At 45.9% G+C, this 21,333-nt stretch overlaps 7 protein-coding genes across 7 annotated transcripts; 6 read left to right on the forward strand and 1 right to left on the reverse strand.

Annotated features, from left to right (window-relative positions):
- FOMMEDRAFT_171597 (uncharacterized protein) lies at nt 1-2,471 on the forward strand (the record flags this gene model as incomplete). Its single annotated transcript, XM_007272024.1, has 5 exons — nt 1-50; nt 102-198; nt 288-507; nt 921-1,887; nt 1,945-2,471. 4 exons carry the CDS (start codon nt 1-3, stop codon nt 1,883-1,885), a joined length of 1,332 nt encoding a protein of 443 aa, XP_007272086.1. The 3' UTR covers nt 1,886-1,887; nt 1,945-2,471.
- A 405-nt stretch (nt 2,472-2,876) lies between these two features.
- Nucleotides 2,877-4,753, forward strand: FOMMEDRAFT_143667 (glutathione S-transferase). Its single transcript, XM_007272025.1, has 7 exons — nt 2,877-3,273; nt 3,381-3,413; nt 3,500-3,556; nt 3,619-3,960; nt 4,035-4,281; nt 4,389-4,482; nt 4,555-4,753. Exons 1-7 carry the CDS (start codon nt 3,135-3,137, stop codon nt 4,612-4,614), a joined length of 972 nt encoding a protein of 323 aa, XP_007272087.1. The 5' UTR covers nt 2,877-3,134; the 3' UTR covers nt 4,615-4,753.
- A 933-nt stretch (nt 4,754-5,686) lies between these two features.
- Nucleotides 5,687-6,163, forward strand: FOMMEDRAFT_162695 (uncharacterized protein; the record flags this gene model as incomplete). The annotated part of the gene is made up of 3 exons (XM_007272026.1): nt 5,687-5,784; nt 5,836-6,005; nt 6,060-6,163. 3 exons carry the CDS (start codon nt 5,687-5,689, stop codon nt 6,161-6,163), a joined length of 372 nt encoding a protein of 123 aa, XP_007272088.1.
- Nucleotides 6,164-6,992: 829 nt separating this feature from the next.
- On the forward strand, nt 6,993-9,261 carry FOMMEDRAFT_24294 (RNI-like protein). The gene is made up of 4 exons (XM_007271962.1): nt 6,993-7,237; nt 7,304-7,548; nt 7,610-7,621; nt 7,681-9,261. Exons 1-4 carry the CDS (start codon nt 7,087-7,089, stop codon nt 9,079-9,081), a joined length of 1,809 nt encoding a protein of 602 aa, XP_007272024.1. The 5' UTR covers nt 6,993-7,086; the 3' UTR covers nt 9,082-9,261.
- Nucleotides 9,262-12,377: 3,116 nt separating this feature from the next.
- FOMMEDRAFT_162697 (uncharacterized protein) lies at nt 12,378-13,122 on the forward strand (the record flags this gene model as incomplete). Its single annotated transcript, XM_007272027.1, has 3 exons — nt 12,378-12,794; nt 12,832-12,855; nt 12,919-13,122. 3 exons carry the CDS (start codon nt 12,378-12,380, stop codon nt 13,120-13,122), a joined length of 645 nt encoding a protein of 214 aa, XP_007272089.1.
- Nucleotides 13,123-13,379: 257 nt separating this feature from the next.
- FOMMEDRAFT_130360 (LmbE-like protein) lies at nt 13,380-14,689 on the forward strand. Its single transcript, XM_007272028.1, has 3 exons — nt 13,380-13,725; nt 13,789-13,876; nt 13,980-14,689. The coding sequence occupies exons 1-3, from the start codon at nt 13,493-13,495 to the stop codon at nt 14,439-14,441; spliced, it is 783 nt and encodes a 260-aa protein (XP_007272090.1). The 5' UTR covers nt 13,380-13,492; the 3' UTR covers nt 14,442-14,689.
- A 336-nt stretch (nt 14,690-15,025) lies between these two features.
- On the reverse strand, nt 15,026-18,874 carry FOMMEDRAFT_115238 (OPT oligopeptide transporter). Its single transcript, XM_007272029.1, has 7 exons — nt 18,059-18,874; nt 17,860-18,002; nt 17,086-17,802; nt 16,812-17,027; nt 16,124-16,754; nt 15,839-16,058; nt 15,026-15,780 (listed from the first exon to the last, which is right to left on the reverse strand). Exons 1-7 carry the CDS (start codon nt 18,403-18,405, stop codon nt 15,565-15,567), a joined length of 2,490 nt encoding a protein of 829 aa, XP_007272091.1. The 5' UTR covers nt 18,406-18,874; the 3' UTR covers nt 15,026-15,564.
- Nucleotides 18,875-21,333: the final 2,459 nt, after the last annotated feature.

A 21,333-nucleotide genomic window follows, 5' to 3' on the forward strand; every position in this document is an offset into this window, starting at 1 on the left:
ATGCTACTTTGCTTTCGACCATACGCACGGATAGATGCAAGTGCACAAACGTGAGTGCTTAGGGAGATAAAACTACTCTGAGCGGACGTTACACGGACCAGCGCGATGGCCCTCATGTATATGAAACCTGCGCCACATTACTCGAATGTCGTATGGTGGTACGAAGCCTCTCCGACGACTCCAAGTCGGGAAGTGCAAGTGAGAAGAGAGTGCGGACAAAAAAACATATCTCGGGACGGAAGAGGAAGAAGACGAGCCAGGTATGTAGGATTGCCATATGCGGATAGCCCGTGCTGAGTGATCCGGAGATCGTGACGGAGGGAGTCTCATCATCGAAGCAAATGCCCGGTCCAGATGCTCACAAGTGCAGTACTTCAATAAACCCCCTGCCTCCAAGTGCAAGCTCTCCATCCGCCGTCGTGGCGCCCTCTCCTGCTTCCCTCCATGATATTCAATTTCCCCTCATCTCCTCAGTTCGCCAAGCGATTGACCGCACACCCGCATTTCGTACGTTTTGAGACCACCGATAGCAGCACAGCATCCTCTAGTAGACTAGGTGGAGGGGGGAACAGTCTGAAAGGCTAAACGACAGAGAACACGTCGATTAATTTCAAATTAATTCGATCCAGTCGGTATGTCTATCTTCATACTCTTTCTGGACGAGCTGTGTGTTAAGATGTGCCTACTAATGTAGTTAGACGACCCAGCCACCTGAATCAGAGAGTTAGGTCGGAGAGCACGCACAGAGCCTGGGCTTCTGGTATTTCGCACGGTGTCGCATTCAAATTGTGAAAACCTGCATAGTTGTGCACGGCTTCTGATACTCAAGCGCTGAGCAAAGAGTGCGACTAAGGTTCACGACTTTGTGAGCATGCCCCTTGCGGAATGATTAAAGAGATCTTTGCTAATAGATACGGTAGCGAAGGGACTCGAGTCGAAAGACAGTTCGGATCCAGTCCTCCTCAACTTTGCGTGCATGCCTTTGACTCTACTTCCAACTGTCAGCTTATCGTCCGCTCAGGAGTTTTTGACATTCGAAGTTACGTGCACCGGCCGACCTTCACTGAGGCCGGCACTTTCTTCGCAGGATTCGTTTGCTTCTTCACATTCGGGCTCTAGTAATACTTCGGCGACCCCCCGCAGAAGTCGCCCGACCCTATCACCGGAAGCCCTACTGGTACATGCCTTTGGTCCGTCGGCGCTAAGTCGATTTTCACCTCCCATAGGAAACGAGGGACAAACATCTCAGTCCTCGTCGTCTTCCTCCCGTGACTCATCAAAATCCCGTCGTCGAAAGCACAGCATAAATACTTCATCTCTTCCTCCTCAACCACCTCCCGGGACTTTCCGCTCTACGCCTAAACCCGTGAAAATTCCCTCAAACCAGCTTTCGCTATCCGAATTAAATCCATTTCAAATGCATGGGGGCGATTCCATGGAAGAACTTAGAGGGGACATGTCGTCTCGAGAATGTGAACGATCGTCTATACGCGAACCGCTTATGTCACCAGTCAAATGGCGCGAGAAAGTCGAAGGACGTGTCCAACGGCGCAAGCTTTTGCGTTTAAGAGACCCACCTGGCGAAGCGGGGAAGATGCCCCTCGACATTGATTGTCGCCCCATGGAAGGTTCGATGAATCTTGCTCCTGCAACAGAAATGCCGAATACCAGGAAGTCGAAGTCAAAGAAGCGGGACAGTACATCACCAGTATTGTCGAAAGAAGTAGCTGAGATCGTGAAGCAAGAGGCGGAGCGGTTATTGGTGGAGGAGAAGAAGGGGACGAGCCGGCCTTCATCTAGACAAAGACCCATAATGGAGACGAACGACCTCGATGACTTGATCAAGCAGTGCGATAAAATACGCCTACAAGAGACTTCCGATTGATGGTACTCCCCACTTTTCCTGCGTCCGTCCTATTCATTTTTGATGATCCATCTTTCCAGTACTCTTCTCCATGCTTTTGGTTTCTAATTGCACATTCGGCCACCTCAAAATGAGACTAAACGCTTTAAATTCGGTCTCATTCCACCCAAAAGTTGTCTCGATTGCGTCTTCAGTACCTCGTTCCCCCGCGCCTCAGCATTAAGACTGTCGGTCCATGCATACACGGAGTTTCGTCTTATAATATTTTCGTATCCCCGGGTTTATTCGCACTTCGCCACCCTCTTCTGATCTCAACAAATAGAACGTTCACGGCTTTTCTTACAAACTTTTCGATCCTTTGCTTCCTGCCAGACAGGTGCAATGTCGCCCAGCGGGTAAGCTATGCACGTTGTTCCACGTATGGAACATTGCCTTCTCGTTCGTCTGTCGTCGTTGCTTTTGACCTACATATATGCACTCCATCGTCACCTCACAACTCCACCATACACGATTCCATCACCTGAACGAGTTCTCATTTACACCCATGCTCGCTGCTCATGATTATATCAATATCGTTTGATTCCCCATGTTCAGAATTCACCAGCCATCACCCTGTCTCGCTGCATGCTTCTCATCTTTTTTCGTCGTCCAAGCACGATCCCACCCTTGTATGCTTATTGTCGCTTGCTAGTCTTTTGGGCTCTGAGTAGTTTAGTTAGTTAACTTAAACAGAAATTGCAATGTGTATACTAGTAGGATAATTGTCGGGTATTGTATTATAATAACAACTTTGCGAAATAGGAGGTTTTCTGGTTCTTTTGACACTGATCTGGTTTGAGTCTCCGATTCGGGAATAATTTGTAAGTATCGAAGTAGAGTTTGAGTCGTACCAGAATAAGTTTCCTTATGAGGTGGACAGACGCACACGATGACGACACAAAATGACCGGTCGATCCCCGATTCACTGCATATGACTGTATTACTGACTCTCACTCGCCTATATTACCCCCCTGTAAGCGCGAGCCTCGGACACTACTCTATTACCAACAATCGTCCAATAAGCTTAAGCTCGGGCCTTCGTAAAGGGGCTGCTTTTCACTACTATTATAAAGTGTGTCTCAAGAGGAGAAGTTTGCCCGTCGTGTTTCTCCTTCCGAAATCTGCGAGCAGCCTTGTTGGCGGCTCCTCATCTTCTGCTGCTGAATATTACCAAGAGAAAGGAAAGAGGAATAGTAGTAGTGCTGGGAAGAACGGGAAGAACGGGATAAAGATGTCGACGGCAACAAGGGACGTAAGTCACCAATCGGATATTTCGAAGATGAAGGCGGAGGGAGATGGAGAGTTTAAGAGGAAGCCGTCGACGTTTAGGAATGGGATTGAGAAGGGGGGACGGTTCGAGCCGGAGAGAGGTATGTCTATTGTCGTCATTATATTCACTTCCGAGTTTTTATGCTTTCAGTGATCTTTTATATTGAGAACTGACAACTGATAACTGATATTAAAATGTGAAACATAGATAGATATCATCTTTATGTGTCATATGCGTGTCGTAAGTGGTTCGAAAGGTTCGTGGGTAGAGGTTTGCTGACACAGGTGGAATTTATTTTATTTTATTGTTTTGATGGTGTGTTGTAGCGTGGGCGTGTCGTACGTTGATTACGCGCAAGCTCAAAGGCCTTGAAGAGATCATCCGTGAGAATTTCCTCCTCTCTAATCCTCCTACCGATGATTTTTATTCAACTGGGAACCATTAGCATTCTCCGTTGTCTCACCCCGAATGGGCGAACACGGCTGGCCATTCGCCAACATCGATCCCTTCCCAGCAGCAGGTGTCGACCCAGTCAATCACGCACAACACATAAAAGATCTCTACCTCAAAGCGGACCCAAACTATAACGGCCGTTTCACAGTTCCCGTTTTATGGGATAAGAAACACCAGACGATAGTCAATAACGAGTCTTCTGAGATCATTCGGATTTTCAATACCGCGTTTAATGAGTTGGTTGATGCAGAGAAGGCTAAGGTGGATATTTATCCGGAGAAGTGGAGGAAGGAGATTGATGAGGTTAATGAGTGGGTGTATGATACTGTGAACAGTAAGTCTTTCCATCTCCTTTACTCTTCTACTTGTATATCCGGGAAAATGGTGACTATATGCGCTCTTTTTTAGATGGTGTATACAAGTCCGGATTTGCAATGACGCAAGCGGCATACGAGAAGTCCGTAATAGCCGTCTTCGAGTCTCTCGACCGTATTGAGAAGATGCTTGAGGGGAAGAAAGAGTATCTCGTTGGCGACCAGCTGACGGAAGCAGACATTCGTCTATTTGTCACTATCATTCGGTTCGACCCGGTATATGTCGGGCATTTCAAGTGTAACTTCCGAACTATTCGCTCGGGGTATCCGAATATTCACAAGTACGTCTTGTACCCGATCCCGCTCGAACCTTCTTCTTCTCCTTCTTGTTTAATATCTTCGCGATATGAATCGATGCGAACTAACATCTTTGACTTTGAACTTCTAGCTGGTTGCGTAAGTTATACTGGACGAACCCTGCATTTAGCACGACGACGAACTTTGACCATATTAAGACACATTATTATTGGTCTCATCCGCATGTACGTTTTACGAAGCTACAACCTAGGCTATGCAAAGTCTGACGACGCTAACTGCTTAAACTTGATCCCTAGATTAACCCGACCCGTATTGTTCCTGTCGGACCTATTCCAAACATCGAGCCTCTGCACTAACTCACTAAGCGAATATGTAAAAATGTGTTAACAGTCCGTAAGATTCCATATGATTCGGAGAAAGGCCTCGTACTACGTACGAAGGTGCTGTAGTATGTAAATGTGTAACGGAATTGGTATGTCTATATGCTAATAATTGATTGAGTAAACGCGTGATGAGAGATTGTCCAGAGCAACCACGAAGAGAGAGAGACATGAATTTCCTTCCTCGACTCATCCTGCTCCTCGCGCACCTCGGTCTCACCAACCTAAAATTCGCACGGCGTTGCATGCACACCTTTGATCCTCCCACCCGGAACAGGGATTTACACAAAAACATAGCTGAAACGAAGTCTTTCTTATCAGATAAACTTAAAGTTATTAGTACGTAATGATAGTGATATACCACAGATATTACTGTAATCTAATCTCTGTTGAGTACGTAAAGACGTAAAGAAATTCATACTATTCACACTATTGCAGGCTTGGGCGAGCAAATTACTGTTAGTTGGGAACCAGAATTCAGTAGTGGCAGTGTTGTACCTCCAAGAGCAACACATTGTATTCTGAAAGTTCCTGTTGTCTCATCTAGTATCACCTTGAGTGTGGCCAGCTTGACAGAGATACAGTTACAGTCAAAATTGTCTTATTGCATATCATCACAATGTATAGCTTCTGGTCAGAACAAAAGTCAAGTTCTCAGCCAAAATGTATTGTCATGATGCATAATTTGTATAATGCATTGGGTTTTACTCTCCCCCAACATTATACAATAAGACAATTTCGACTGTAGTTAGAATTAGGGAAATAACTCTCCACGCTAACAAGCGGATGGGACTCATTAGTCTCATAGCGTTGGGCATGTGGCTGTGGTCTACCGTCGCATGTGATTACGAATTACGAAATTCCATTTCAGCCTGGTCTGGTCAGCCACCTTGAGCCAACGTATCCTCATCAACGAGTGCCACTGTGAGTCTCGTCACTACACCCTTTCCCTGCAGCCACGAAACTCTGACTGAATTTGCATATGGTGCAGAATTTGCTGGATCACATAAACGAGCTTGTAAACAAAGCACAAGATCTCAACAATCACATGGCTGAACTCACTGGACGCACAAATAACTTGCACAATGCTCTCAATAATCTTGTCAATAACGAGAACATTGACCTTACCATTGAATCACTTTACGAGTATGCTATTCTTTCCCTTTCTCTTGTACTCACGGCTAATTAAAGTTTCAGACTTATGCTACGCCGCGCGCGTGAGCATAATAGACATGCATTTAGTTGGCTGGGTGACACTGCCCAGGAACCACGACTCATCCCGCTGCCACTCCCTGGCCTGCAGCCATTAATTCTGCCAGACAGTGTTCACTTCCCGGAAACCACTGCTGAATTCAATAAACTGTGCAGTGAGCATTTTACTTCCTCTGTTGTACAGTGCACAGTTTCTAATTTATTTCAAGTTGGACACGTCAGGGCTATACTGCGGGCCTACGAACAAGCTGACAAGGGAATTTTAACACAGGTGTTGGATTGCCTGCAAAGATTTATTTGTGCATGGCCATGAAAATGAGGCCGACTTTGTCTTCGGTTATTTGTTACTCTGTGTATTATAGTCCTTCTTGTCTTCCACTTGAACCATTCCATGTCTCAGAATCAAAGTCTTCTATAAAGGGAGTTCAGCACAGCCACAAAGGTGGAGAGAGATGCATTATCCTCCCCCTTTCATCCTATCCCTCGTACACCTCGGTGTCACCTCCCTAACACTCGCACGACGTCGCTCGCACACCCTCGATCCTCCCACTCGGAACAGGGATTTACGCAAACATAGCCGAAACGAAGGCTTCCTTATCAGATAAACTTAAAGCTATCAATACGTATTGATACCACGGATTTTAATCTAATCTCCATATCAATTGCATCGAATACGTAAAGACGTAAAGAAATTCACACTATTCACACTATCACAGACTTGGGTGAGCGAAATATATTGTTGGTTGGGAATCGGAAGTCGGTATCGTTGTCGCTGTTGTACATACTTGAGCAACGGAGTGCATTCCGAAAGTTCCCGTTATCCCACTCACTACTGCATCGAGTATGACCGGCTCGATAGAGACGCAGTCGCCTTTGTCTGATGTGTAGACTACTAAAGCAAGGAAGCGTCGCTGGGCTGCGTGCATAGATTATTTAATAGTTACGTAAAGCCATCGGAACCAAATGGACTTACTTTTTTGTAATGACCAAAAGTAATTACGTAATCTGATATGTATATTTGATATTTGAGGACCTGTGCAGAATGCGCTACTTCAAGTAACCACCAAGCCAGCTGACGAGTCTGTTCGGCACCATCTTGTTCAAAAGGCACCATCACCATCAAGGGCCGTAGCACTCAGACCAGACAGCTAGACAGCCACTCAGACAGACAGACAGACAGACAGACAGACAGACAGACAGAAAAAGCTAGAGTTACAGATATATAACTCCTTTTGAATGTCGATTGCCACTACTACCAGTACAACCGCCGCGACCATGTCCACCTCCGCTAGGACTATCATGACACGCCGAACCTCGGTTCCGCGTGTGAGTCTCTCGACGAGGCAGCATATCGACATGCATGAGAGGGGTCTTGTTGGTCCTGCAGGTTCGTGGCGTCTACCTTTCATTGCGTACTTTAATTGCTGAAATAAATTAATGAATTTAAATCTAGGCGCCCGAGAGATCATAGCTGCTATCAAGACGCGCAAGAGCGTGACCAAACTTATCCTTGGGCATAACGAGCTTGGAGGTGAGGGCTGTCGAGAATTGTTTCGATTTCTCTGTACGGACGAGGGCCGACGATATCAGATTGCGGAGATCAGCCTGAACGCCAATGTGGTTGATGATGTGGGGCTTGAGGCTATTGCGGAGTACCTAGACGGGAATTTGTATTTGCGCGAATTGTTCTTGAATAACGTGAGTCTCTGCCACTCTTACCGTGAAAATGAGTCATTTTCTAACATTCATGCTTGGATAGAATGCTTTTCAAGTTGGTCTTGCTAATTTGTATGCGCCACGCAACATAATGCTTATCAGAATGTTTTCTAGGGAGAAATAGAGGTCGCAGTGAAGCTTAGCGCTGCAATCAACACATCAAAGCTCGAACTCATTTCGTTGACTTCCAACAAACGTCTTTCTGACAAGTTCTTCATCCCCTTCATTTCGCACCTGGACTCACCCACATTGCGCGAGTTGCAATTATCTGCAGTCGGACTTACACGCCTATCTGCACCTGCACTCACGGCGTACTGCATATCACCCCGTTCACGCGCGCTCGAGAGTCTCAGGTGTAACGGGAATTCTCTTGGCACAAGAGCGGTTCGTGCGTTGCTCACGGCACTACGCGGGTCAAATTTCACGCTGCAGAGACTAGAAGTATATGCGAACGCGGAGTTCATTGATTCGGACCTCGGCACAGACGAGGATAGAGAGACCGAGACTGAGACTGAGGAGAGCGTGGAAGAGGCTCGCGCGAGGTGGACGACGTGCGAACAGGATATGAAGAATATGCTTATTCGTAACGAGGTGCTGCGGAGGAAAGTACATGAAGAAGCTTTGGCACTGTTGCTGTATGCGCGTACTTTGCTTCTTAACTCCTCACGACGGTCTTCCTCTTCCACCTCCTCTTCTCACTCTCGCCCGTCCTCCTCCAGTCGGACGCCGCCTATTTCGAGTCTGGGTCTACCAGACTTAAAAGACCCGCGATTAGTAGGTTCAACGTCAGATTATGGTAACTTATTGCAGTCGACATCCGACTCAGAGACCAATAAGGAGTCGCTTTCCTCAAGTAAACCTACTCTATTCTCCATCTCCGCATCTCCGGCTCCGTCTCTATCCGCGTTCCCGTTCCGCGCTCTTCCAATCGAGCTACAACACTACATCCTTGCGTTCCTGTCTCCTTCCCTTTCCGTCGCTCAGCGTGTGCGGATATTTAGCTTCGCCTCGGACCCGACAACACTCCGTCCCCTTCTTCCCTCGCTCCGACCCACGTCTCCCCACGCAGGATGTATTCCTGACCCTGCGAGTTTGCCATTCAGCTCCTCTAGTCCCGGCACAAACAGTACACCCTCGTCTCCGGACTTATCAGGAATGGGAGTGGGAGTGGGAATGGGAATGGGGACAGGACCGCTAAGTCCAAATTCCACTCTCCCCCAGTCAACAACAAGACCAACAACAACAGCGACCGGTATGGGTACAAGCTTAAGTCCGATATCCGACATAGGAACGGGGAAGAGGAGAATCATGATGGATATGCTTACTCCTATTACTTCTATGAGTCGATGTGCGGGCGGGAAGTGTATGGGCGCGGGAGGGAGCGTGTTGTGTCATCGAGCAGAGGTGAGGATGCGGTGGCTTGCAGAGGTTGGGTGTGTGAGGTTTGATGTGGATGGACGAGGTGAGAAGGATGTGTTGATGTTGATTGCTGGGACGAGGGCTGGCGAGTCGTAAACCTCCTTTCCCCTTTCATTTTCATATTCTCTTTGTGTTATTTGGAGGATACTTCCTATCTTCTTCAATCTTTCACCCGTCATTCGGTTTCTTTGCTTTTTATATACACGCATGATTCATGAACAACATAGCCATTGTGTATATGTATGTATATGCGTAATTGCTTGTACTCTCAACAGCATTAGCATGCATTATGTCCTGTAAACTGTGTACTTTAACAGCTGTACATTGTTGTATTGTACCCAATACACTTTATTCACAATTACCTAGTACTATGATTCTCTGTTGGTTCACAACACCAGCCAAGAATCTTGGGTGTACCTGCATACAGAGTACCTTGTCAACATCAATTTAATATGTTGTATGCTTCTTAAACTCGCCAATGAATTCCACGAGTGCTTTGTGCAATTTTTTAAACAGAAGGAACTTGAGAAGTCCATTTTGCACAATTGTATTATATTTGGACTTAACCCAAAGAACACTCACAATTCTTGATAGCATTAAATAATGTTAGGATTTCTCTTCAGATGCAATTCAGGCAGTGTAGTAGAATGGAAGATTGAGAGGAGGCAACTGAGTCATTCTGCACCAACCTGGAGCTATATCCTAGTGATGATTGTAATCGCTTTGTACCTCTGAATAACCTTGCTGGAGCACTCAACCGTCGATTCCGACAGCATAAGCCAACAGCAGACCTCAATAAAGCAATAGAGCTTAGTCGTGCCACCTGGAACTTTCCCCCGTCAGCCATCCAGTACGTTGCACGTCTCCGAACAATCTTGTAAATTCCCTCCAAGCTTGCCTTGAACAGCACGGACTGATCGTAGACCTCTACGAGGCCACTGACCTGCTCCTTTTGTCCCTGGAAATTTGTCCTAAAGGCCATTCAGGTCGTTTTGCATCTCTGAATAGCTTTGTTAGCACCCTCCAAGCTTGATTTAAACATCATGGTCGGTCAACAGACCTCGATAAAGTGATCGAATATCGCCATGCTGGCCTAGAACTTTGCCCTGATGGCCATCCAAATCTCTCCACGTCTCTGGACGGCCTTGCAGACTCCCTGCTAGCCCGATTCGAACGGAGTGGGCGGACCGCGCACCTTGATGAGGCCATCGGGCACCACCGCGCTGCACTGGACCTTTGTCCTCTTGGCCATCCGAATTGTCCTGTGTCTCTGGCCAAAGTTGCAAATTCACACCATACGCGTTTCGAGAAGCACGGACAAACTGCAGACCCTGATGAGGCCATCGGGTATATTCGTGTTGCTCTACTGTTTTGCTCGGACATTCATCCCAATCGTCACGAGTACCCGAATAATCTTGCAGCTTTCTTAGCCACTCGATTTTAACAGCATAGGCAGACTCCAGACCTTGATGAGGCCATTAGGTGCTGTCGAGTTGTTCTACAGATTTGCCCAGACAAGCATCCTGATCGTCTCGGTATTTGGACGATCTGGCACGTGCCCTTGACGCTCGCTTTAAACAGCTTGGACGGACTGTGGACGTCAAAGAGGCGATCGATCACCATCATGTCGTTCTAGAACTTTGCCCTGACAACTATCCCAACCGCCATAAGTACCTTGCAGCTTCCTTTCGCACTCGATTTGAACAGTATGGACGGCCTGCAGACCTTGATGAGACCGTCGCGCATCAACATGCTACCTTGGAACTTTTAGGTCATGGCCACCCTGATCGATCCCCGTGCTTGGGTAACCTTGGAAATATCTTTAAATGTCGATTTGAGCAGTATGGGCAGGCTGCAGACCTTGATCAGGCCATCCGGTACTAAGGAATTGCTTTAGAACGCTGTCCCACGAACCAACCCGATCGTCCTGTGCATCTGAAAAACCTTGGGTGTTCCCTTCGGACACGATTTACACAGTATAGACGGACTGCAGACCTGTATGATGCCATTGGGCACTATCGTACTGCCTTGGATCTGTGCCCTGACGACTGTCTTTCTCGCTCCGGGAATTTGAAAGGCCTTGCAGACACCCTTTGTGTTCGATTTCAGCAGTATGGACTGACCGTAGACCTTGATAATGTCATTGAACTTCATCGTTCTGCCCTGGAACTTCTCCCCAGCAGCCATATTGATAGTTTACGGACCTCGATGAAGCCATCAGATACCATTATGCTGCCCTAGACCTGCAACCTGATGGCCATCCCAGTCGCTCCCCTTGTCTGGGCGATCTCGCACTTTCCCTTCATGCTCGATTCAGACAACCTGGACAGACAGCAGACCTTGACAAGGCTATAAGGTACCATCGTACAAACAGGCACCATCGTACTGCCCTGAAACTTTGTCCAGCTGGCCATTCTAACCATCCTCAGATAACAATGGCTTAGCTTTATCCCTACACTCTTGATTTGAGAAGTTTGGGAAGTTTGGGAGCATGAACGATTTTGAGGAGTGTATTCAATTATTAGAATGCGATACTGTGCATAATTTTTCGAGCTCAGCAATTCGTCTCGAAATAGCCAGACATTGGGCTGTACTTGCAGAAAGGCATTCTCATCATACAACGTCTAGAGCTTACAGGAAACAACGTTGCTCCTGCAATGTGTCCTCATTGTTAGTCCCACACTTCCTACACAACACGACTTCCTCAGCCAGGACTTGTATCGTGAAATGCTTGCATTAAATGCAGTGGCATATACTATTGAGAAAAACAGGCTTGAGAAGGCTATAGAGATACTTGAGCAAGGAAGGGGTTTACTCTGATCGCAGATGCGTGGTTTTAGGACACATTTGGATCACCCTGCAAAAATAAACCGAGAGCTTACTGATAGGTTTAGGAATGTTAGTTGCCAGCTGGAGAGTCTTGCAACATCATCATCTGTGCTGCAGTCCGGGCTGAGTGTTACCGAAAGTGGACCATATGCATTGGACGTCCGCAGAGAACAAAAATTGTTTGAGGAGAGGCTGAAGCTAAGAGCAACGACATACAAAAGATTCCTGGGTTCAAGGACTTTCTTACAGCTACACCGTTTAAAGCACTCCAAAGCGCGGCTTCAGAGGGTCCGGTGATTGTGGTTAATCACAGCAAATATCGATGCGACGCGTCGTTGTTCTCCACCACAAGGATCTGTTGGCTTCCTGCGTTCCATTAGATGGAGAGTTAGTATCGACATATTCGTCGAGCTCCTGAGAACCCGACAGAAATTATCAACTAACTTGCTACAGTATGGTGAGAAGCTTGCTGAAGCAATGAAAATGTTGTGGGGTAGGGTGGTCTTCAAAGTTGTTAACAAACTAAACGACCTTGCAATTGCCGAAGGATCGCGTATTTGGTGATGCCCAAGGTATATGCAGTCCGCACTTCCCTTCCACGCCGCACGTCCATTCGAAGATACAGACGGTATCTTTTGGATAAATGCATCTCGTCATACACCCGACACTCGGAGCGCTCATTCATGCACGATGCGGTAGAAATAGGCGGGAATCAGCAGTGCTTGTCGCTGGGGATATCTCACTTAAGTAAATCAGCCAGGCAAGAGATTAGAAACATCCGAAACTGTGGGATTTCCGCCCAACAACTCATTAGCAAGAAAGCACCTCGTGATGCAGTAATCACGCCCTTCGGAAGGCAACCTGGGTCCATTTTTTTGTCACGGAAACTTTACTTCGAAGCTTTTCCAATCCTCATTCAAGCTGTCCGACCGTGGACTGACCTTACTCGATATTGTCCAAGCAAACCTTCCGAATGCAGAGTACGTCTTCCTTTCCGCCTGCCACACTGCCGAATAGCCTCCTGGTCTCCCACCTGATGAAGTGATTCACTTGGCAGCGGCGATGCAGTTCTCTAGGTTTCGAAGCGTGATGGGATCGATGTAGGAGCTACTCGACGAGGACGGACCCTTTTTCGCCAAGACAGTATATGAGTGCATGTGCGACTGCGAAGGGGGCGAGGTGAGGTACAAGCGGGTGGCAGCTGGACTTCGGAAAGCAGCTGTGGAACTTAAAGGACGGGCTGACATTCAGACTGAGAGATGGGTCAACTTGATTCACATAGGTGCTCAATTGGATCTAGAGTGTTGAGAAATGTATGTTATATATTTATTGTTTGGTACATACCTTACTAGTTGTGTAATAATATTTCGGCCGTTTGCAGTTGTGAGTGGACAGAGGATCGAATTTTCGAAAAGTCCAAAAGTTGACTCAATGGAAGCACGTGATCACCAAAGCAGTCAAACCCACATTGATGACGACTTTGTAGCATGTACTGTCCTTCATGGCCAACAATTTATTATGTATATGGAGTACGCTCTTTGCACTCGCATGCCTCATTCTTTCCACCCCACTCCTGCATAATCAAGCTCTTTTATTCTCGAACAATGGTTCTTCGATCGTGAGCAAGCATGAACGACCACGAGTGCTACTGCTCACCGCTCACCCTGATGACGAATGCATGTTCTTCGCGCCTACATTACTTGGGCTTATTCAAGGACCATCTAAATCAAAAGATGGGCTTGAGCACCTTGAAGCAAATTATGAAGAAGTTACGCCGTCTGCGGACGTGTATTCTCTCTGTCTTTCCTCAGGAAATTCAGAAGGTTTAGGAGAGATACGGAAACGCGAGCTTGGAGACAGTCTTGACGTCCTTGGTATTGGTATAGAGAGACGTTGGGTCCTGGACGAACCGTAAGCTATTCTGTACCTCTTTCTTCGAAATCGTGATTCACGACACATACTTTATTACCACAGATTTCAGGACAATATCACTTTGTTCTGGAATGCAAAACTCATTGCGGATCATGTCAGACCCTATGTTGAAGAAAACGGGATAGATGTGGTATGCCAATAAGCTATGCATTTTACATTAAATTAACATGATTTCAATCGGTGGTTTCTTCGTCTATTACATGCATCTGTTACGTGGCTGGGCATGACGGTAGATTATAACCTTTGACGACCGCGGGATATCATCACATCCAAATCACATCTCCCTCATACATGGAGCCCGGGAGCTCCTAGCTAATTCTCCGGGAAATAATCTACGTGCATTCAGCCTCAAGACCGTCGGAATTATCTCAAAATATACCGGCGCTGGAGCTGCACTATTCGCAAAGTTAGAGCAAGCATTCTGTTCTATCACTCCAGGTCTTCCTTTATTGTACGGACTCCTGCTGGATGTCCTCCCTGCTTTGCCTGGAGGTCTCCGTATCACGGACTGCACGAAGTACGATGCTGGAGAGACTGGGTCAAGCGTTTTATTCGTATCGGGATGGAAGGAATACATGACAGCACTACGCGCTATGCGAATGCACAGATCACAGCTCGTATGGTTTCGCTGGCTTTATGTAGCTTTCTCACGCTATATGTGGGTCAACGAGTTGAACGAGATTGTCGTCAGTTAGGATATCCTATGTATTTTGCCGTTCCTAAGCACATGTGGATTGTGGACATTCTCGGCTAACCGCGATATCTCTTCATGGTCGAACGATGGATGCGAGGCGCTGAAGTAGAAGCCGAAGGTCCTCCTAATCGGAAATGAGGTCGCGAATACTCATTGGTAGACCGAGGGTGCTCTTTATTCGACCGGGGGCGTTGCTACTTGACTGATAGGAATTAGTGCTTCCAGCTTTGTAATAGTAATTTATTGGATTGATCAACTTCAAGACAAAGCTCTATAGCTGTATCTCTATGATTTAAGAACTATTCAGAAAAGACATAATAAGAACATTATTAAAGTCTAGCATTACATTTACACAAAAAGTGAGCTATAATCAAAATCTTGAAGTTATCTTGGAGAGTGGACAAGCACTGCTTAACGAGTATCTAACATTAATGATGCTGTATTTGATCATCTTTGTCCGAGAAAAGGCCTAGCACTCAATCAAACTTCCAAAAAAAGCATCATGAATCCGAATCGTTTATTGCCATGCAAGACGTGAAAGACACATTTCCTTTTGTAGTACAAGCTCATACTGGGAGCCAGGTCGGTCAATAAGTAGGAAATGAAACAAAAAATGAAAAACTAAAAGAGTTCGAAAATAGAGAGACATGATCACGAGTTCAAGATTGTGTGAGAAAATGATGAAAAGAAGCAATGATAAATGCTTACGAGACAAAAAAAGATATTTATAAAAAGATGTGTCGTGAGAGTCAGGGTTTCCATGTTGGGTGTATAACAATTGGCGGAGGGAAATGATGTTAGATGAGAGCGAAGGGAAGGTGGAAGAACGAAAAATTTCCGTACGGAGCTAAGAAAAAAAGGAAAGGAAGTCGAGCGTCTCGAAATAATAACAATAATACATTTGGTTGGGAAGACGCTCAGGGCGATGGCCATGCATCGCATATCCACTGGGAAACAGCAGGGTAAAAGAAGCAGATAGTTCGCGCGAATTCAATCGCCACAAACCCCAATAAACCGAGAACAATAAGTAACGATGCTGTAGTGGAAGTGATTGAGGATAAACGTCTAACATAGTCCGATGATCCCGACTCCCTCGTGCCTGCGCAGAAGGGACAGCGAGAATTCTAAGACCATGTGGATGGCCCGAAGATTTCTCCAGGCGCAAGCGTAAAGAAGGGTGCGCCCATTGCATCTAGCGTCTTCATCCATACGGTGTTGCCCCACCAGTCAAGCGTAATGCCACCCTTCGGGAGTTGTAACGAGAAGAAAATGACAATCAAAGAAATTGCGACGCCAGAATCTAGTGCTGCGCTGAGAATATAGTTATAACGCATCCACCACTAAGAGTATATGTAATTAACACATCGACACTTAAATAGAACTTGATAGATCACGTACGCGGAAGTGGAAGCGGCGCATAAAGTACTGGAAGACAGCACCCATTGCAAACCATGCGGAATAGTTGATACCCGTCGCAGGCGGAAGCATGTTAATACCCGAGAAGAGAACTGGCACGTTTACGAAACGCCAAGGCGATAATGGGTAGCGGCGCGCGAGGAAGTAGAACGGAATCGGGAGGATTGCACCGATGAGGAAGAAGTACAAAATTGGTTGATACCTATCGTAGAATATTGTTCACTCAGTTGTTAGGTTATACGGTGGATATATGCAGACTAGACTCACAGTGAATCTGAGGAGAACATGCGTGCCGGACCGATACCACCCCAGATAAGCGCGGCAGTAGCAAACGTGCTTGTACTCGGGCAAATAAACCTTGCTTTCTGATCAGGAGAGCACAAGTCCGGAATGTTCCCAAACATCCAATCCTGAACGCCAAGGCTCACAAACACCGCGAGGATTGTCGCAACGATCTGTGCAGTGAACATCGTGCGTGGGGGTACCTTCATGTAGTGACCAAGCTTGAGGTCACCGAGGAAAGCAACGGCCTGCGAGAGTGAGATGAAGCAGAACGTCTTGAAGATCATCAATGCAACAGGACGACCAGGGATCACATAGCCGGCAATGAGCTCCGCAAATACCTGCATTGCGACAGTCTGGTTTGTGATGGCTTGGATCATTCCGACGGGCAAGAGGAAAATAAGAGCAATGCCTAGTGCGAATACGAGGGCCCAAACAGGCATCTTTGTGTCGAACACCTCAATGGTGATAACGCCCATGACGAAAGCAATCACGAGAACGCCGAGATACCACAGCATAGGCACCTCCGGATAAACCGACATGAGACGGGAATGTACATCACGTTGATCCCTCAGCGAACGGCGGAACTGGCGGATAATATCGTGACGATACCACACTACGAAAACAACAATTAGAACAAATCAACTCCCGGAAGAGGAAAGAAATTACGAACAGAAGGTGTGCACGAAGACACCAGTCATCGACGCGAAAGAGATAGCATAAGCCATCGCGAGTGTCACGGGAATGAAAACCGGCGAATATGACTTGTATGCATCGACATTGAACTCGCCATTCTGGATGACAACAGTCGGATCGTATGGAAGACCTGTGTTATCAAATGCAAGCGTGGAGGACATCGGAAGGAACTTGGCGAAGAAAACATTCTTATCTGCAGAGGACAATAGCAGTTGAGCATATAATGATCCGTTATTGATTAAACAACTCACAGTAAAGAATGGGAGTAAGAATCCAGAAAACAATAACAAAGGCAACAATCGTGTTGACCTGTGCCCACCACGGGACGACCAGAGGGCTAGCAATATACGAAATCATACTCCAGTCGAAAGTGAGGAAACCCATGCCAAGACCGGTTGAGTAACCAAACAGCTGGTTGATCACAATGTTGTTCGGCGCAATCCAACAGACCCAGTTGAACATGCTGAGTGCGGTGAAGATATATCCCGGAAACCAGTACCACACGAAGCTGCCCATCATTGCAAAGAGGAAGAAGCGCTCGCGGCTCATGTGTTTCGTTTCAACTTTACCATAGTTTCTGTGCAGAGTATTGAAGAGGGCACAATTTACGAGCGCACCAGGCCACAACATTGCACTTGGCCAGACAAGGAACTGACGGGCAAGCCCTGCGAAGGAGTAGCCGATGAGCTGCGAGGACAAGCACAACAGAATCTGGTAGCCAGAGCCCCAGTCCTGGTTGAAGAAAACTTTTTGCGTTGCGATGATGTCTGTTGCATACACGCGGCCGGCAACAACACTGGCCATGACAGTGATTACGGTGTGCTCCTTGATGTTGAATGGTCCAGGGTTGAGAGACCAGACGTAGCCGAATGTGTTGAAACGAGTTCTGGGTAGGAATCTTTCGAAAGCTTTCCCGATTGGTAAGGCGAGAAGCTGGGCAACGAGGCCAGAAACAAATACGGAGGGATCTGTTCAAATCTTAACATCAGTCATTTGAAATTTGAGAGTCGGGTTATGGGGCTTACATCGCATGGTGAAAAACTGGTTAAGGGCAGCGATCACAATTGTGAAGATAATGCCAATGAACCACATCCTGAACGTGTTAACAGGCATGGTCGGGTCATCAGTATTAGATACAGCCGCTCGTACTTCCGCGTAAGGAGATTCACTACAGAAATAGTAGCATATTAGTTCCGTTCTTTATCAACCTTATGATCGACTTACTCTTCGTAATCGTCAAAGGCGTCAGAAGAGCGCATATGCAAGCGACTCTCGCTGCTCCTATACATCGAGTCGGCCCGCGACTCGGTGTCGAAATCGGACGGTTCGGTACCGATGGACGGGCCGATGTGCACATCGCTTGCAAACTTGTGTTTATGATCAAGCTCAAACGATTCTCCACTGAGCGAGGTCACGTCGGAGGCTCCACTAAAGTCCCAATTGGGGTCATTGAGATGGAGGAGATGCTCCTTGACTTCCTCATCATCGACATCAGAGGGCACATCTGGAGCAGTACGACGACGAGTAAAGGTGAGCGTTGGAACGTAAGCAGGTGCACTCTTTTGGTCCATGGTTGAGACTCAAAGACCTGAGGAGAGGAAGGGAGGTATCGGCTCGTACACAGACGCGAGCCTTTAAGCAGTCCCTTTTGTATGTATTGGAGGCCCAGCATTCCGTTATTGTGCAAAAAATGAGTGGGAAGTGAAAGAGCCGGGGTTGATGAGTGCACAAAAGACAATAAGCTGACGCGCCCTGAACTCGCTTCTAGACAAAAGGGCGTGAGCATGCTTTCCAAGTTCCTTCCCTTCCGGTCCGTGAGTCACAATCACACAGAATTAGAGTGGCCGAGAAAACCAAAGTCATAACAGGATAAGCCCTTCTGATTATCTGTTCCTTGCACTTTGCCAATAGGCGAGTTTGAAAAGACACATTTGACTTTGAGCAGGGTCGCCTCATGGCAAAACCATCATTGCCAGCAATGCCCGCAATGTAAGCAGTGCATTCCAGTCCCGCTAGCGGATCTTCTTGATGTGTGGCAACGAGCACGTTGGTGCTAGAATGGAGGAGGAAAGAGTATTAATCCGTACGACAGAGCAGTCGCCTTGCGGCGCACAAAAAGGGCTGTGAACTGGGGACAAAAGGACGTGACGGCGCGGCGGTGACAGAGCTAATTGTGACAGTCACACATTGATGGACCATCGAGGTGCTACCGTGGGCCCTGGCTGACTTCAGAATTCCTGCTTGAAGTAGTTTACAAGGTTACGACTGTTAAGGTGTTGAGATAGATAGTGGTACCCCAGCTCGTCCGAAATACGTCTGGCAATGGAAATATCTGCGCGCGCTATCAAAGTGGAACCAACTCCGTCGATCGGGTTTCCATATCAGGTACTCGAAATTAAAGTTCTTCATCATGATCTTCCCCCCGGAAACAGATGTTGCCACAATACAACTGCTCGCCTTATTCGGAGGAATAGGAATATTACATCACATAGCCTACAATGCCAACGCCACACTTACACGGGCCGCATGGATTTCGAACTGTGCAGTGCAAACTTGATCATATTATTTAAACTACTCGAAAGGTGGAACGTTCAAAGTGTGTATGGGAATGGAGGATGTTCTCGACTTTCTTAGAGTCAAATCCTCCTAATAGTCATTGTGGTACTTGTAATTTAGCTGATCACTTAAACTGCCGCAGATTCCTCCAGGCCAAGCACGATGGCATATAGTTAGATACCAGAGAGTACCAGTTCCAAACAACGTTCACAGTAGGAGTACGTATCTTACTGATGGCTCTATTTGACCATACTGTCGCATTTTCCAAATAGGAAAAGGATAACATCATCTTGACATGATTGACAAAACCAGCCCATGCACGGAAAAATGGCCACTAGAAAAAGGTGATGTTGACAAAAGCAGTAAAAGCAATCGTTATGGCACTGTGGGATGTAATGGCACTGGGGAGCCTACAAATTTCTCTTGTATGTGTTACAGTACCAACCATACCTTCTGTAATTATGCATGTGCAATAGTCAATGTTTTGATCGTGTCGAAATTTGGACATGCAATACTGGCAAGAGGCCAAGAGCAAATTACATTAGCAAGTATGGATAAGATTACATACAGTGAGAAATTTTTGGTCACTGTTGAAAGCTGGACATGCAATACCGGCAAGAGGCCAAGAGCAAATTACCTTAGCACGTATGGATAAGATTGTATGTAGTGAGACATTTTTGTCACTGTTACAAACTGGACAGGAAGCCACAACATAATTGCACCAATACAAAGTACTACTGTAGACAAGAACAGGGAAAAGAGTATAAACAGCAGAGTATACAAGACTGACTTGAAGTGTCTCAGCCAACAGAATTATGTAAAGTCAGAGACTAACAATTATGTGTGACCTGATGGTAGTAGGTACTACTGATGGTAACACTTTGCCGGAATGACATTGTGTTTGAAATGCAAAGTTATATAGTATATAAGAGTAGGAACAGATCCTAAATAATGTACTGGAGTACATATTCAAGAGTTGCAAACAATCAAGAACTTATTACTACAATGTCAAATCCAAATGAAGTAGCCAAAAACTATATACAAGCTAATCATCACACATTAGGTGAAGAATACAGAGATCATATAAAGTCAATTCAAGATGAAGTAGATTGTAATCTATTCAACTACTTATTTTATTTAAAGAATAATATAATAACTAATACTATTATTTATTCTGAGACAGGCAAATACTTGAATTTTACTAAAGCTAATGTTCATGCTAGTGATAACACTATAGAATATTCTGTTACAAATGAAAAGACTAAACAAAAAGACACTGGCAGGAAAAATCTACAAGACTTTATAGCACAAATATTCATGTTGGCACAGGATGAAGATTAGTATAGATATGTTTTATCAGAACAAAGAAACTGTTGATTATTTGACAGAGATACTAGACTATGTTAAGATGTGGATGAATAAAACATTTATAACTAGATAATTGATCATTGTCATTAATATTTGACTGGGTAGAGAAGCATGCTGTGATAGTTGAAAAGCAGATAATGTAGAAAACAAATCATTCCAGCAATCATATCATTCAATTCTACCTAATAGGCATTCAAGGTGAGATTCTAGGAACTCCTCGGGCATGCAAAATACAATTCATATGTATTTGAATAACAAACCCATCTTGGTGACTCACTTTGTGAACATCTTGCACAACCATTCAGCTCTGAAGGCAAGATATTTACAATCACACTGGGCAGTACATTGTAACTTGTACTTATCAAACGAGCAACGGAGCTCTTGTATGTTTGCTCGAAATGCTTTGTATTGACATTTCAAGCCTGCATGACGTCAAAGTAGGTGTAACGTAGTAGCGCCTGCCGTTACCTTCAGTCATCTTGACGCAACACATGGGGCATTTCACAATTCCTTACCTTAAAAAATAACTTACATAATGATAAACATTATTTGAAATTTATTTTCCCATTTTTGAC

Source organism: Fomitiporia mediterranea (assembly GCF_000271605.1).
Source record: "Fomitiporia mediterranea MF3/22 unplaced genomic scaffold FOMMEscaffold_20, whole genome shotgun sequence".
Lineage (NCBI taxonomy): Eukaryota > Fungi > Basidiomycota > Agaricomycetes > Hymenochaetales > Hymenochaetaceae > Fomitiporia > Fomitiporia mediterranea.

Bases quoted from the DNA above. Each gene is read 5' to 3' on its own strand.
- FOMMEDRAFT_130360 (XM_007272028.1), top strand. From the start codon at position 13,493: ATGTTCTTCGCGCCTACATTACTTGGGCTTATTCAAGGACCATCTAAA. The intron at 13,726-13,788 runs GTAAGCTATTCT...TTATTACCACAG, and splicing joins CGTTGGGTCCTGGACGAACC to ATTTCAGGACAATATCACTT. The intron at 13,877-13,979 runs GTATGCCAATAA...GCATGACGGTAG, and splicing joins AAGAAAACGGGATAGATGTG to ATTATAACCTTTGACGACCG.
- FOMMEDRAFT_115238 (XM_007272029.1), bottom strand. From the start codon at position 18,405: ATGGACCAAAAGAGTGCACCTGCTTACGTTCCAACGCTCACCTTTACT. The intron at 18,003-18,058 runs GTAAGTCGATCA...CTATTTCTGTAG, and splicing joins GCCTTTGACGATTACGAAGA to TGAATCTCCTTACGCGGAAG. The intron at 16,755-16,811 runs GTTCGTAATTTC...TTGTTTTCGTAG, and splicing joins TGTCTTCGTGCACACCTTCT to TGTGGTATCGTCACGATATT.
- FOMMEDRAFT_24294 (XM_007271962.1), top strand. From the start codon at position 7,087: ATGTCGATTGCCACTACTACCAGTACAACCGCCGCGACCATGTCCACC. The intron at 7,238-7,303 runs GTTCGTGGCGTC...ATTTAAATCTAG, and splicing joins GGGTCTTGTTGGTCCTGCAG to GCGCCCGAGAGATCATAGCT.
- FOMMEDRAFT_143667 (XM_007272025.1), top strand. From the start codon at position 3,135: ATGTCGACGGCAACAAGGGACGTAAGTCACCAATCGGATATTTCGAAG. The intron at 3,557-3,618 runs GTGAGAATTTCC...GGGAACCATTAG, and splicing joins AGGCCTTGAAGAGATCATCC to CATTCTCCGTTGTCTCACCC. The intron at 4,483-4,554 runs GTACGTTTTACG...CTTGATCCCTAG, and splicing joins ATTATTGGTCTCATCCGCAT to ATTAACCCGACCCGTATTGT.